Below are 14,428 nucleotides of genomic sequence, written 5' to 3'. Positions count from 1 at the left end.
TAACTCCTAGTACATCTCTGTCTTTTCCCGCTTGAGTCCCATGTAACACTGTTAAGCAGTATTTGCAGTCAAGCCTCAACCCTCCTCAGTAGCTTTTCAGCTGTATGCATTCATCCTCAAAGTTTCCTCTGCTGCTTCTCAAACTCACTGCCAGAGTCACCTCCCTCCAGTCATGGCGAATCATTTACTTGTCACCCTCAGATTTGTTTTCCCTTTTCAGATTTAACCCATTCTCATCTACCTTACAAAAGGCCCATGAAATATCTAGCTTTCTTCCAACCTGAACTACTACTTTACTGCACATACAGTCTGAAAAAAACACTGCGACACAGCCAGAGAGGAATAAATGAGAACGTGTATTCTCTAGGACAAAGCTTTCCCTAGCCTAGTCTTTTCAGATAGTACCAGGGGGCTAAAATAACTTCTTTGCCCTCTCAAAAAGGGGCCAGGCACCTTGTAATAACTTAATAAAATGATTTACCACATCAGACACATAAAGATGAAAAAACAGTTGCTCAAGACAGACATCAGTCTGCATGTCATTAGATACTTAGGTACAACAGTTAACGTGATGCAAATGTACTGCTTTTGTTTCTATGATTCTAAAATATTTTGAGATAATAAAAAAGCACTAAATGGGGAATAAATGGAAATGTGAGTTTTAAACAAAGTAGTGTTTTCTGGTATAAAACTCCTTATTGAATATAGGAACAAACAGCCATTTTGAAGTCGTTTTGCTTTTTTCCTCCGTGATTGATGAAATGACTTAACAACTAGCATAAATTATAACACAGGCTACGAAGTTGTACGAGTCTACAAGGGCCTGGCCTTCTGGACTTCTGAAGCACTTTGTGTGTATGCTATGATAAAGCCCATGAAGAATTTTTTATAGTGAAGTCAGACATTGCTTCAAAAGCCCAAGAAGCATTTCTCTAGGGAATAGTTCTGAAAAGTTAGTAATATCTATTGTAAATTGTTTTTATCCTATATTTTGAGCAATACAATTATTTTTCTTTAAAACAAAATAAAGTTAAGAAGAGTCTTTTGACTTTCTTTTTATTTCTTCTTCCACAAAAAAATTGGATCAATAAATTAAATAAAGGGAACTTGCAAATCTGTGGGGGGGTGAAAGGGAAGAAGTGGGTAGTGCATGCCCTGACACAGTTATAAATGCTTTTAGAACAGTATAAAGAAAATTGTTTTTTCCTATGTGTGACTTGCCCAGATTTAGAGAGCTTTTGAAGTGTTACAGATTATTTATCAAGAATGAGGCAAAAAGCACTGTTATGTTCTGTATACAACTAATCACGTAGCACTCAGTAAGCAAACCACGCTTATATATGGGGAACCAGAGATGATGAAACCCCCAAAGCTGAAGTTCAGACAATTTGAAGAAGTTTGAAAATAGGAAGTCTTGCATTACAGTGTGCAACTTAATTCTAAATATTTTATTGTCTAAACTGTCTGTTTTCAAAAGCGTCCAGGCTCTAGGATGGAATGGGCTGAAATACATTTCCCTCCTTAAGTCTCCTGCCTTTACAACATTAGTGAAGACAGAAGAAAGGAAAATATACATGTACTGTTTTCTTGAAAGACAGTTAATAAGAGTGTTCAGTCTGTAATAGAAAATACTTATTTAGGTAATTGCAAAATATTGTCTAGGAAATATAGATTATCTAACATTCAGGCAGTGTTGCAAGATAAGCATCAGCAACTACATGTTGGGACCTTTTCTTCCAAACAGTTTGTCATTTGCAGTGGAAAAGCAAAGGCTACCTAACTGTTTTGTCAGGGAGCTAAGAACAAGGCAGTAACTGGTGACAAATACTTCAACAGCCATGTAGGGGGGAAATGAAGAGCAAAGGGTGAGGATGAGTAAAGGAAATTTGCCAAGGTCTTAAAGGAAAGAGGATTATGGCTTCAGAAATTATGACTAATAATGGATATTAAATGGAAAGACATTGCATAGCTCTTTCTGGCAATAGTGTTGTTAAGTATTTCTTAGAATGAGGACAGAATACATCCCTCATCTATGGGATGGATGTCTTAGATCAGTGGACAAAAGTGGAAAAGGAAAAATACAGAACTAAATGAGAAGTAGAAATACCGCAGGGCAAGAAAGTGAAGTAAAAATAGAACGAGTGAAAGAAAAGAATGAAAAATGAGCCTAAATAAATAAGAAAAAGATGAAGCTGTAAAGTTATGCAATATGAGAGAAATGAAGTACATAAAAGTACAGAGAAACTGAAAGAAATTAAGAGAGGGGAACATTATCTTCTATCATGCAAATTACATTCCTTTAGAATGAACAGATATTACATTTTGATTGACTTAATCCTCCCTCACCATCAGGAAAGCCTACACTTCTTGAGTTCCATCAAAAACAAACCCCTACAATGATTTTTGAGAAAGCAAAATCAAGTCAGAACATTTACTATGTACAAGAAAAGTATAGTACTGTATTCAGTATGTACCCACTCTAAAAACGGGAACACGTCTTCCTTTTGTAAAGAGAATTTAAAGAAATACATTTAATTGAGAGCAAGAAGGGGAATAATGGAAAGTGTTAACCTTGCTAAAGGCAAAGCTAGTATTTCATTCTCATTTTTCCAAATTTCAAAAGAGAAGTATCACTGCTTCAATAAAAAGAATGTTGAAATTGTGTGAAATGTGAGACATTGGCATCTAAACCAATAGATACCAAAACATACATTTAAGATCTTTCATGTTACTGCATTCAGTGTTCACTGAGAAGCACAAAGTAGATGTGGAAGTTTAAGCACTGTGCTAAGACTTCTACCAAAGTATGTACTAATTCACCACATAGAAACGATGCGACATTTAACTAGGTGGAGCACAGAACTAGTTGAACAAAGTCTTTTTTTCTCTACTGAGTAATAGTTTGAATTTGTTAGTTCTGCTGTCTCAGTCTAACACTGCACAGTATTTAAAGTTTACATTTTAAAGTGATCTAATTCATATTCTGAATGCTGTCATAAATGCAATGAAATCAGTAACTTTGTTCACTTCTGGGAAGGAGAAAAGTATTTTACTGCTCTGAAATATCCTCCTTTCCCCAGACAATAAACTGGCTGCTATCATGTTGGGATTACGAGGTCAGTCTGTACTGTAGAAAGGCAGGTATCAGTGCTGTCATACAATGATTAATAAGGTTTCTTTTCACATTGTAACACTATAGTCGTGCACTATAATGCTCATGTCTCAGTACTTAAGTCTTTGTATGGTTCTATGCCTTTACTTCCATCTCAATTACTTAAATATGTGATAGGAATAGTATTTCCTTGATCAGTTTGTATGCCTTACTCCATTTAAAAACGTATCTGTGGGACAGAGTATCTCTTGCTTAGTGTAAACACAGTGTCTTTGAAAAGAAGAGAATAATTTTTGTTAGATGGTTTGACATAGCTGTAACAGAAATAATAGATTTGATCATTGTTTAAACTTCTTGCATTTACATTTAATTCACTGTTTAATATATAAAAGTATAAGAAAAAGATTTAGATTGATCACTACACTAGGGAGAATATTTCTGAACGCTGAGTAGCTTTTAGGAATGGCATCATACTCCCATTCTTTTGACGTGTCTCTTAATATTGCACTGAATTGAACAGAAGAAGTATGAAGGATCATGAGAGAACCACAGCCACCGAAAGCAGCTCAGTAGATCAGCATAATTTTCAGGATAAGTTGAATCATTGGACAGGATTCTATAGCTGTGGGTTGGCAAATAAACTAATACAAAGAGGTATGTATGGAAGATGGAAGGCTGCTGTACTAGAAAAAGAGCACAAAAGCAAAGTAGTAAACATTTTTGAGTCTTTGAAATAAAAGTTTTACAACTCTTTAAATACCGAAATAGGAAGTACAGAAAGAACCTCAGGTTAAGTGCAACTCCTGGTCAAACAGTAAATGATAACAGAACAATATGTTGAGATTCCTGGTATAGAAATAGCTATAATATGCATCTATATAATTTCCAGTACAATGTTTCTTGCTCTATTTCACAGTGATCCAATCTGCTTCATGAAAGCAAATTCAGACAGTGAAAGATGCTAAGCTGATTCTGGAATAATCGTTAGGTCAGGTCAGTAAATTCTGAGAAATGAATATGGACTAATTAAAATGAAATTCTATCTGCCTATAAAATACATGGAGACTAGAGCCAAAGGAATGACACGTTTGTGCTTCAGAAGTGACATTAGGGATCCTGATGTCGTGGTGCATTCAATTTAACTTTGAGTTGGGCAGGAAGCTTCAAAACCGTTTTAATGCTTTTGGCTGTTAGATTTTCTCTTATTCTGTGACTTTGCTCACAGTGAGAACTGAGTCCTTTTAAGTTTTTTCTTTATCTCTTAGCCATACAACAGAGATAATAAAGAAAGATTTTGGACACAGGACCCCAAATTGGGCCATCCTATTACTATTTTCATTCTATTGTTGAATGTAGCTGTTAAGTCTCAGTTTGCTTTCTGGATATTTCAAAAGGTGTGAGGACTAGAACCATCTCGAAATTTCCGATGTAGCTTTGAACAATTCATCATTTTTTACAGCTTAAATATTGCAGCTGTATTTAGCTTTCTCAGGAACAGACACAAAGAAAAGGAAATGAATTTTTTTAATAGTGAAAAAAAAAACGGGTTCAGACCACCAAGAGAAAAAAAAAGTCATGCCTGGTTATCCTAAAATGGTTATGCTACCATGCCTGGCACTGCTGTTCTTTCAATTCTTGGAGAAAGAATTGGCGTATTTTTCTGCATCTGTAGAATTAATAATCAATTTAGCCACAAATGAAGAGTTATTCCTGTGAAGATGATGAGAAAGATTTTCCTGAAAAGTTCTTCGGGGCATTAGGAAGAAATTCTTCACTGTGAGAGTGGTGGGATGCTGGAACAGGTTGCCCAGAGAAGTTGCGGATGCCCCCTTCCTGGACAGAGCTTTGAGCAACCCGATGTAGTGGGAGGTGTCCCTGCCCATGACAGGGGTTGGACTGGATGGTCTTAAGGTCCCTTCCAACCCAAGCCATTCTGATTCTGTGGTATGTAGACGCCTGCGTGAACTCACTTCATGGTAGCGCAGATAAAGCAAACTACTTCTCACAATTTCCTAGATTAGAGAATGAAATAAATAAGAAAATAAATTGCATCAAAACTTCCGTATTTTTTAATAGAGTAACATCTGGGGTTGTTTAGCCTGGAGAAGAGAAGGCTGAGGGGAGACCTCATCACCACCTACAACTGCCTCAAGGGAACTTGGAGAGAGGTGGGTGCTGGTCTCTTCTCCCAGGTGATGGGGATAGAACAAGGGGAAACGGCACCAAGCTGTGCCAAGGGAGGTTCAGGTTAGAGATAAGGAGGAAGTTCTTTACTGAGAGGGTCGTCAGAAGCTGGACCAGGCTGCCCAGAGAGGTGGTGGAGTCACCATCCCTGGATGTGTTTAAAGAGCAGGTAGATGAGGTACTTAAGGATATGGTTTAGGGGGTAGACAGGAACAGTTGGATGTGATGATCTCAGAGGGCTTTTCCAACCGAGCGATTCTGTGATTCTGTGATCTAGTGGGTCACAGTGTCAGTCCAGTTTGATAATCCCTGTGTAAGCAGTAATGTATGACAGCCATCACAACAAGCACATAGCTAAGACAAACATAAATAGAAAGAGGGAATACAGAGTCATAGGAAGAGAAGTAGATGTGCCAGTAACAGACACCAGTGCCTGTGGAGGTCTGTTGCCTCTGCCACACGCCATTCTGTTTTCCATGTGCCTTACATCCTAATGCTTGCTGTAAAATTCAATATATTGAGCACACTGTAGTAAGAAATGCTTGTGTGATATACAGTTCAAGTGATAACAGAGACTTTTAGCCCTGTAGGATAAAACTATTATGTGGAGTCATTTTAGTGCACCAGTATCAAAAAAGCCAGAATTAAAAAAAAAACACAAACTGACTGCTCTCAGGAGCAGTCCTATAATGTTTTAATGGTTTTACATTAAATTGTCTATACAATTGCCTATCGTTAAATTACAACAATTTAGAGGTACTGGAAAAGAATACTGAATCCCAGGGAGCCGAGTTTTTATTAAGTGAAAAAAAAAGAAGGGGCTTGTTCATTTACCTTTTCCATTGTTGGTGGTTTGAAGGTGAATGTGGCAAAGGGTGATCATTCACAATAGCTAGCAACAGCACCCCACAAAAGAGGAAGCTCTTTGCCCCCCACCTAGGTTTGAACAGAGCTCCAGAAGAAGGATGGTAAGGGATAATTTTCCCTCCCTAGAGCTGGGCACCCTGCATGTGCCTCACACCTGGATGAGACTGCGGCAAGAGTCCATTTCCGACCTTCCAACAAGGAAAAGGAGACACAGAAAAAGTCATAAGAAACAACCCAGAGTAGAGATAAACAAATGTGTGCAAACACGTGAGCACAAGACAAAATTCACCATCTTTTACCGTGTATCTTCTGTTGGTCTGCTCTCCCCACAAAAGAGGAAGCTCTTTGCCCCCCACCTAGGTTTGAACAGAGCTCCAGAAGAAGGATGGTAAGGGATAATTTTCCCTCCCTAGAGCTGGGCACCCTGCATGTGCCTCACACCTGGATGAGACTGCGGCAAGAGTCCATTTCTGACCTTCCAACAAGGAAAAGGAGACACAAAAGAAGCATAAGAAACAACCCAGAGTAGAGATGTGCTCACGTGTTTGCACACATTTGTTTAAGACAAAATTCACCGTCTTTTACTGTGTATCTTCTGTTGGTCTGTGCTGTCTGCTCTTATTTTGAACTCTTCGAGCAAGGGGCTTATTTCCAGATTTCAGTGATGTGGAACAAAAGCAGTTCACATCATTTGTTATTTCAGTCATATCGTCTGGAGACTAGTCCCAGTTAGTCCCTTCTCATTCTTCTTCACTCGTGCAGCAGCCTTTCTCCCTGGAATGGCAGCAGGACCATGATTGCAGCATGTCTTGTGTTTCTTGTAGAGCTGCCCAATAGTCATTTGCTGTAACATCCTGCACTTGGGTGTTCTACTGAAAGCATCAGGCAACACTGGATGGGCAATGTCATGACCAGAGACTGTGCATCTGCAATACTGTGCTTTGAGGGAGTAACTCAGGCACAGTCCTCTTTGCACTGAGCATGGATACCCTCTCTGGCAGAACCTCGTATTCAAGAAACTCAGAGAAGGATGAACAGGAAACAGAATTGCCATTATTTAACAAGTGAGAACTGAGGCATAGTTTCTTCTCCATCAGAATCAAAACTAACATCTGTGGCATGTAAAAAAAACAAGTCTCAACATAACAAGTCTGAGGCACTTCTTTCTTGTGGGGGACAGCTGAGATACATGAAATTATTTTTTTAGGGAATTTGACTTCATTTTTTCCCAGCAGTAAGGCCTCAAGTTGTTAAATATTTTTGGAATGACACGTTAAGTTCAGCTCAGTTTACCTTTAGTATTTTTTTTTTCTGGAAGACAGTAATTAAAGACTAAGCATTACAATGCATGTTTTTGCAATGAATTTGACACAATACTTTTGAAGTTTATGAATCTATTAAGCCTTGGACACTCTCTAGTGTATTAAACAACAGGAGTGATTTACATTATTTTGAAGTTGCAAGTAAGTCTTCAAGGGTAATGGATTTCATATATAAAGATAAAAAGATAAAGTTTCTTCCTCTATGCCTACTGACTTTTTTCCCCTATCATACTACATTTAGCAAAATGGATAAGGCAGAAAGGATGCTGGTGTATTTTTATGTTAATTAATAGATTTTAATTTCAAATAGCATTTCTGAAGCTCAGATAGCTTCCAAAAAAGCAGTGCCAGGGCAAAACTAATGAATTTTAATTCTTTTCAGTATACTTCTGCTTTCATGAATTCTTTTTGTTATATTCTGATGCATGAGAATGCACCAGTAGGCATTCAGAGCATGCAGCCCACAGATCTGATTTTTACAGAAATCCAGTGTAACTTTTTTAGGTATATAATAAAGCTCACCTCGTAAGTGTGTTATTTTTAATGACCAATCAAGTAATAGCTAGAAAAATGTATACTTCAGGAAGGCAGACCAATTTGTAAAAGATTTTTTTTTTGAAGAGCACATTGTAATTGACAAGTAAGCTTTCTGGACAAAAGATGTGTTTAACTCTTTTTGTAGCTAAACCCTGCTGTTCTCAGACAAATTTTAAGGGTGTGCCACTCTTGACCCAGAAGGGCTGCAGCTAATAGCTTACCCTGGCTGCAGTTATATTACTTAGAGCAGAATGATATATCCCTTAGGTTGTTCAACTCTGGACCTTCACTGCATTGACCCTGCTCTTCTACATCAGGGACTGCGTCGGAAAACTCTCAGCTCCTTGGGAGCACAGTTTTGGCCATGATGCTATAAAACATGATTCTCCATGGACTCTACACAGTATGCCCATGGCCTTGGGAGCTGGTGCAGTGACTCTAGTCTAATACTGATGTTGAGGACCTCAAGATATAGCCTTTTTTAATAGCATAGTCAATGTACCACTTTAATCTCAGCTGATTTTGATAACTGTTCTTAGCTCACAGCTTCACACACAGAGTACTGTCCTGCTGTAATTCACTTGTGCATGCTGTCAAGAATAGGGCACAATAAACCAGTCCTATTCTTTGTGTAACACTTGCCATATCAAGTAATTTAAAATCAATGATGCTATTGAGAGGGAGTGTTGCTACTTATCAGAACAGATTATGAAACGACGCTCCTTTATCCTTTCAAAACTGCAGCGTACCTAAGTGCTTGTGGAAAGCAGCAGCACTGGCCATAATTTACTGCATTGCAGTAAAATCAACAATGCAGCATTCCACAGAGCCAAGCAAATACTCATATTTGATTTACTAGGTAAATAGAGAAAAAAATGCTCAGAAAAAAAGATTTTTAATCACATTACTGTATTTCCTGTTTGTAAACTCCCAAAACCTTCACTGAATGTTGGTACCTCTTGAAACCAAAATGCTGTTCTGCAACCTGATTTGAAACCATTTCTTTTACAAGTAACAAAACGAATCACACTGATTTTTCTCAAAATTCTTTCTTTTGTGGGAGGAAAAAAAGATCAATTTGAAAGCATAGCAGTAACAACAGTAACTCATAGGGAACTTCCAGTAGAGCAGAAGCCAGATTTCAAAGTAAAAATTCTAGGTGTAAAGAAAAACCAAACAACTTCTGTAGTTGAGAGTAAACAAAAAACTTAGGATATTGCTGTCCAGCTATATAGGGCCATAATGATATTACTTTTAATGAGAAAAAAAATCCATAGTTTAAGGTATCATAGTTTAGGAAATGTGGAAGTTGTCAATAGACATCATGGTTTTTTTCCTATGAAAACTTGATACGCTATAAACATTTTTCTTGTCTGTTTATAATTTACACCACCCTAGATTTACCTGCTGGTAAGATTACGTTTTTTCCCCAGGTCTTCTTGAACTTCCGCTGTGATAAATTGTTATTTTATTCAGTGAAAGTTTGAATATTGAATACATATTCATTTTTCTTTCTAACCGATGATGGTAAAAAATTATTGTAGTATTGAAATTATCTACTCTAGGCATAAGTTTGCAGTTTGTTGTTCCTGTCTGAAACACGAAGGTAAGAAAGACAACTCGTCATCTCAATGAATGCATCCTTGTTTTAACTTAGCTGTGCACTCAATACAAAAAGTGGTAGGCTTTGCAGAGTGAGCATTCACACTCAGATTTCATAAGTTAGTAAAATAGAAGTTAGCTTTCAGAATTTCCTTAAAAGCCCAGAAATTAGTTATCTGCATGAAAATTGTACAAATTAATTAAAATTGCAGTCTGTTAGTGCAAATGGGAGATTTTCTTCAAAAACAAACCCCCTTTTATATGGAACATCAGCACCATAAATTTTCACGTGAAAGACACGCAGATTTAAAAGTTTGAAATATACGCAAAGAGAGGACGGAAAAATGTAAAATGGAAACCTTAGCCAAAGATGTTTTGGTTTAGGGCAGATTACATGAAAGAGCTTTCATCAGTGAACCACTGCACTATACAGTAACTGTACGTTGTCATTCTAGGTACCTGGGAATAACGAGACCTCTTACGTACCCAGTAAGACAGAACGGGAAGTGTATGGCCAAAATGATCCTGTGTGTATGGCTCTTGTCTGCCTCTATCACTATACCCCCGCTCTTCGGCTGGGCCCAAAATGTAAACGATGAAAAGGTCTGTTTGATCAGTCAAGACTTCGGCTACACTATTTATTCCACGGCAGTTGCGTTTTATATTCCGATGTCAGTGATGCTTTTCATGTACTATCAGATTTACAAAGCTGCCAAAAGGAGCGCTGCTAAGCACAAGTTTGCTGGTTTTCCCCGGGCTGAAGAAATAGAAGGGATTTCTATGAATGGAGCTGTAAAACTGCACAAAGAATCTGAAGAATGTACTAATTTTTCACGACTCCTAAAGCATGACAAGAAAAACATTTCCATCTTTAAAAGAGAACAGAAAGCTGCCACTACGCTTGGGATTATTGTTGGGGCTTTCACTGTCTGCTGGCTGCCCTTCTTCCTCCTCTCAACTGCCAGGCCCTTCATCTGTGGTACAGCATGCAGCTGCATCCCACTGTGGGTTGAGAGAACATTTCTATGGTTGGGTTATGCAAACTCTCTCATTAACCCTTTTATATATGCCTTCTTCAATCGGGACCTGAGGACAACTTATCGCAACCTCCTGCAATGCAGATATAGGAATATCAATCGGAAACTATCGGCTGCAGGAATGCATGAGGCTCTGAAGCTTGCAGAAAAGCCAGAATTTGTTCTGTAAGGTCAATCATCCTTTACTGTAATTTATTGTTTTATCACATTAGCCTTTTTTCCTCCACAGATTTGAAAGAAGAGGTATGGAAAGAACTAGGCTTCTTAGCACTGTTAATGAAGTCGTCTGGAAACAGGAAGGTAGCAAGGTTAATTCCCATAGGGCCCACCGGTCCTAGTGGGCCTGAAGAAACAAGACAACCATCTAAAGAATTTGGTTGCAAGAGGAATACCAGAAAGAGGGCGAGGGGGAGTACTAAAAGGTGTCACAGGATGTTTGAGTTGATAGTGAGGAAAGAGCAGCGTTGGCCTAACCCATTTGTTTGGCCCTTGGCCCCAAACAACTTTTAGAAGGTCTGAATGTTGGATGCATCTTGTATCCCAGAGACTTTTGCTGTAACAGAGATCTGAGAATGGCGAAAAGTACAGTATAATTAATTTCTTTCCAGTTTGTTCTTATAAAAATAAACCATTTAAGATGAAGCTGGATCAAAGAATGTATTTTGCTTAGAAATACTCTTCATTATTAAAAAAAAAAAAGTCCATTAAATGTTAATTTCTTGGATTGCCTGGAAATAAGCTACTTTGTGAAATTAAGTGTTGCCTTTGCACAACAACTATGGCACTGAAAGAATATGTTACAATTCCAATGTGAATATAAGAGTTTGAGTGCAGTCACACGGACCAACATCTACTGCTGCGTACAGTCATGCCGCACAATTAGCTACGGTGCTGCTGTGCCAATCACACCAGGTAAAGTTCTTATCCTATGCTGCTAACATAACAAATACGTCTGGTTGTGGTTTATTTCAGGAGCTGCCTGGTCTTTATCTGTGTTTTCTTTCTTTAATCCTCTTGGCTTTATCAGTTGAGCCCTTCCCTAACCTAGATGAAGACTGTCTGTGCCCATCTCTGTTTCTTTTGATGTATGGCTACTCCCTGTTACACTTCAGTAGTTAATTTATTGTCTATCTGAAAGCTTTTCTAGCTCCTTGGAATTTCTTTCCTTTCTGAAGTCAGTAAGAAAAAGAAATTAACCGAGGAGTTGATGACATTCAGAGACATCTGGACTTGATCCTTAACGAACTGATTTCATCATCACTTCTGCTTAAAATGATTTAAAGCCTTGCCTTGTGTAAGAATCAAGACCATTTATTGTTTCTAGCTCTAGCTGTTTCCCTCCATCACTGCAGCTCATCCAAGGATGTGATTATTCCTGGCTTTGGTAACAAAGCCCTCTCCTCAGTGGAGCAGGGCCGAATATTATAAAAATATTTTTCTTTATCCATTAATAAATGCATTAATGATAATAATACATTAGTAGCAATGTATTAGTATAAAATCATGTCATAAAATCATGTCATAAATTACTATAATAACATAAATTAACGACAAACTTAGAACAACTCGTAAGAACAAGATACTTTCTCTAGACCAGGTCTGCACCGCACACCAAGTTCTAGACGAAGCACCGTGTGTGTCAGTGGACTAAGACTGTTTCAGAGCTCTGCTTTTCAGATATCGGGGCATCGTTGATGAGACAACATATTTCTTATCAAATTGCCTCAGTAGCAAATCACACTTTAGGCTAACTTGCATCCCTGCTTTCTCAAGCATGAAGCCAAAATGTCCTAAAAGGATTCAGTTACGTTAATTTGGACTAAGTAATGAGAAGCTTGTACCAGATCCCTTTTTCAAAGCACACAGAGATCATTGCAAGCACTAGAGAGTCTAAGTGGCAGATACACAAGTTCTGGATCGATGTGCTCAGCTATGTGTACTGCAACTAAGCCATTTTAGATGGATTTATACACTAGGTTACATACAGAAGAAAGTCCATTTTGGCCTCATTCGTAGAGAAGGGTCTGAGTTTTGTGATATTAAGATATAGACTGTACCCCAGTTTCAAAAAAGTTTTCTAAGGAAGTTTCAAATTTATCTGGAACAGTCCAATTGCTTTTAAATATTCCAAAAATATGTGCAGAAGGACAAGAACAGTTTTTGGCCCAGAATTCCCACAAGTCCTGTAGTGTAAAGCTGATGTTAATTCAAACATATTTTCCATATTCTGCATGAAATTAAGGATGTTTCTTTGTTACCTATCAGAGTAGCTTTTTTTTTTTTTTGAGTTTTTAGCTTAACGAAGGAGATCAAGGGTCTTCTGTAATTTTTTTTTTCCTTATGTGAGGATATACAGGAGAATATACAAATAAAAGTATCTGTGTAGATTCCAAGTGGGATTATAAAACTCTGAAGCTGATTTCAGAATTCTGGGCAGAAGTTTCAAGCCATTTTTATTCTGCAGAAAACTCGGAGAAGTTATGTTTCCTCCAAATAAGGTTTTTTTAAAAAATTAAATAGATGTCTTATGAGTCAGAACCTGACATTTGCCCAACTGTCACCAAAGGCAATTGCTTTCCTCAGGGAAAGCATCCTGCAGGATTCCACCTCTCCTCTACCATCTGCTTCAAGTAAGAAAAGCCAGCCCAGGAAAGAACAAGAGTCGTTATGGGCTGTTTGTCAATCCTTGAACTTTTGGGAGATAAACAGCCACCTTTCATCTGGATACGTTTGGAAAGCAGATAAACCAGGTTTCTTCATACATAAAAAAAACCCAAAACAATCTAGGATGTCCCTTGCATCCTTCTAGCCTCCTCCTGCTCGGATGGACCATATTTATGTCATTTTTCCTTAATAAACAGGGCACAAAGCAACTTATTTCAAGGGCTTCAGATGAATAGACTTAGCCGAAACTATTCTCAGTGTAAGCCATGCCCTTAGGGCAGAATTTGAGATGATGGTTTCATGAAGAGTGTGGTTTGGCCAGCTTTGCAGCCTTCCCTGCCCACCCCTGCACCCTCCCATCTCTGTTTCTTTCTATTGAGTTAATCACCCCATGTCAAATCACTAGCTGTTGCTCAGAGCTTCTGAAGTGTCACATACAACCGTATTTCTTCATTGCAATTTCTGCTCACAACTGCTTCTGTAGATACACCACAAGCCCACTGTAAACCACTCGCTCATTTCTCTAGCAGTTAACCTGCAGTAGAACCGGGCAGTAACAACATATAGCATTCCCCGTGGCATTTTTCCTCCTCCTTCAAATAAAACTCAAGGTTTTGTTGCAGCAGCAATATGTCGTAAAAACTGTGCTCCCCTTGCTCACTTGGTACTGCTTTTTTGAGGGAGGCTGTCTGCGGTAGAAGCCTTATTCCTAACACTTTCTCTCAGTTCCTGCAAGCTTGCAGCATGTAGGTTTAATACTGTTGCACAGTATTGGCACTTAACAAACTCCTTTGTTTAGCAAGACTCTTCCTGGGTAATAATAGAAATAGCAGAGTGGTAAAAACTGTGAATTTATGATAATATCTCATTTTTTAATGTCTATTGCTTCATGCTTCAGATTCATGAGAAGAAAAGCAATGTTTTTCATGCTTTTTTCCAAATGATTTACTAGCTAGCACCACCTGCAGAAAGAGATGTTGAACAGTGGAAAATAAATCTACTAAAACGAGACACGGAGAAGGGAATTATTTATCAATTTAATGCTATAAATGATGCAGAGAGAGTCCATTCACTCCCTCCCCCTGCTTTATGGCAAGAAAATG

At 38.2% G+C, this 14,428-nt stretch overlaps 1 protein-coding gene across 1 annotated transcript; it reads left to right on the top strand.

Annotated features, from left to right (window-relative positions):
- Nucleotides 1–10,079: 10,079 nt before the first annotated feature.
- On the top strand, nt 10,080–10,933 carry LOC104540335 (5-hydroxytryptamine receptor 7; the record flags this gene model as incomplete). The annotated part of the gene is made up of 1 exon (XM_010184120.1): nt 10,080–10,933. A coding segment is annotated over one exon (751 nt), but the record flags the coding sequence as incomplete, so codon positions are not given.
- Between the last annotated feature and the right edge of the window lie 3,495 nt (nt 10,934–14,428).

Source organism: Mesitornis unicolor, unplaced genomic scaffold (assembly GCF_000695765.1).
Source record: "Mesitornis unicolor isolate BGI_N332 unplaced genomic scaffold, ASM69576v1 scaffold8065, whole genome shotgun sequence".
In the NCBI taxonomy this organism is placed as follows: Eukaryota; Metazoa; Chordata; class Aves; order Mesitornithiformes; family Mesitornithidae; genus Mesitornis; species Mesitornis unicolor.
The sequence above is the reverse complement of the archived record's forward strand: the minus strand, read 5'-3'. Positions and strand labels throughout refer to the sequence as shown.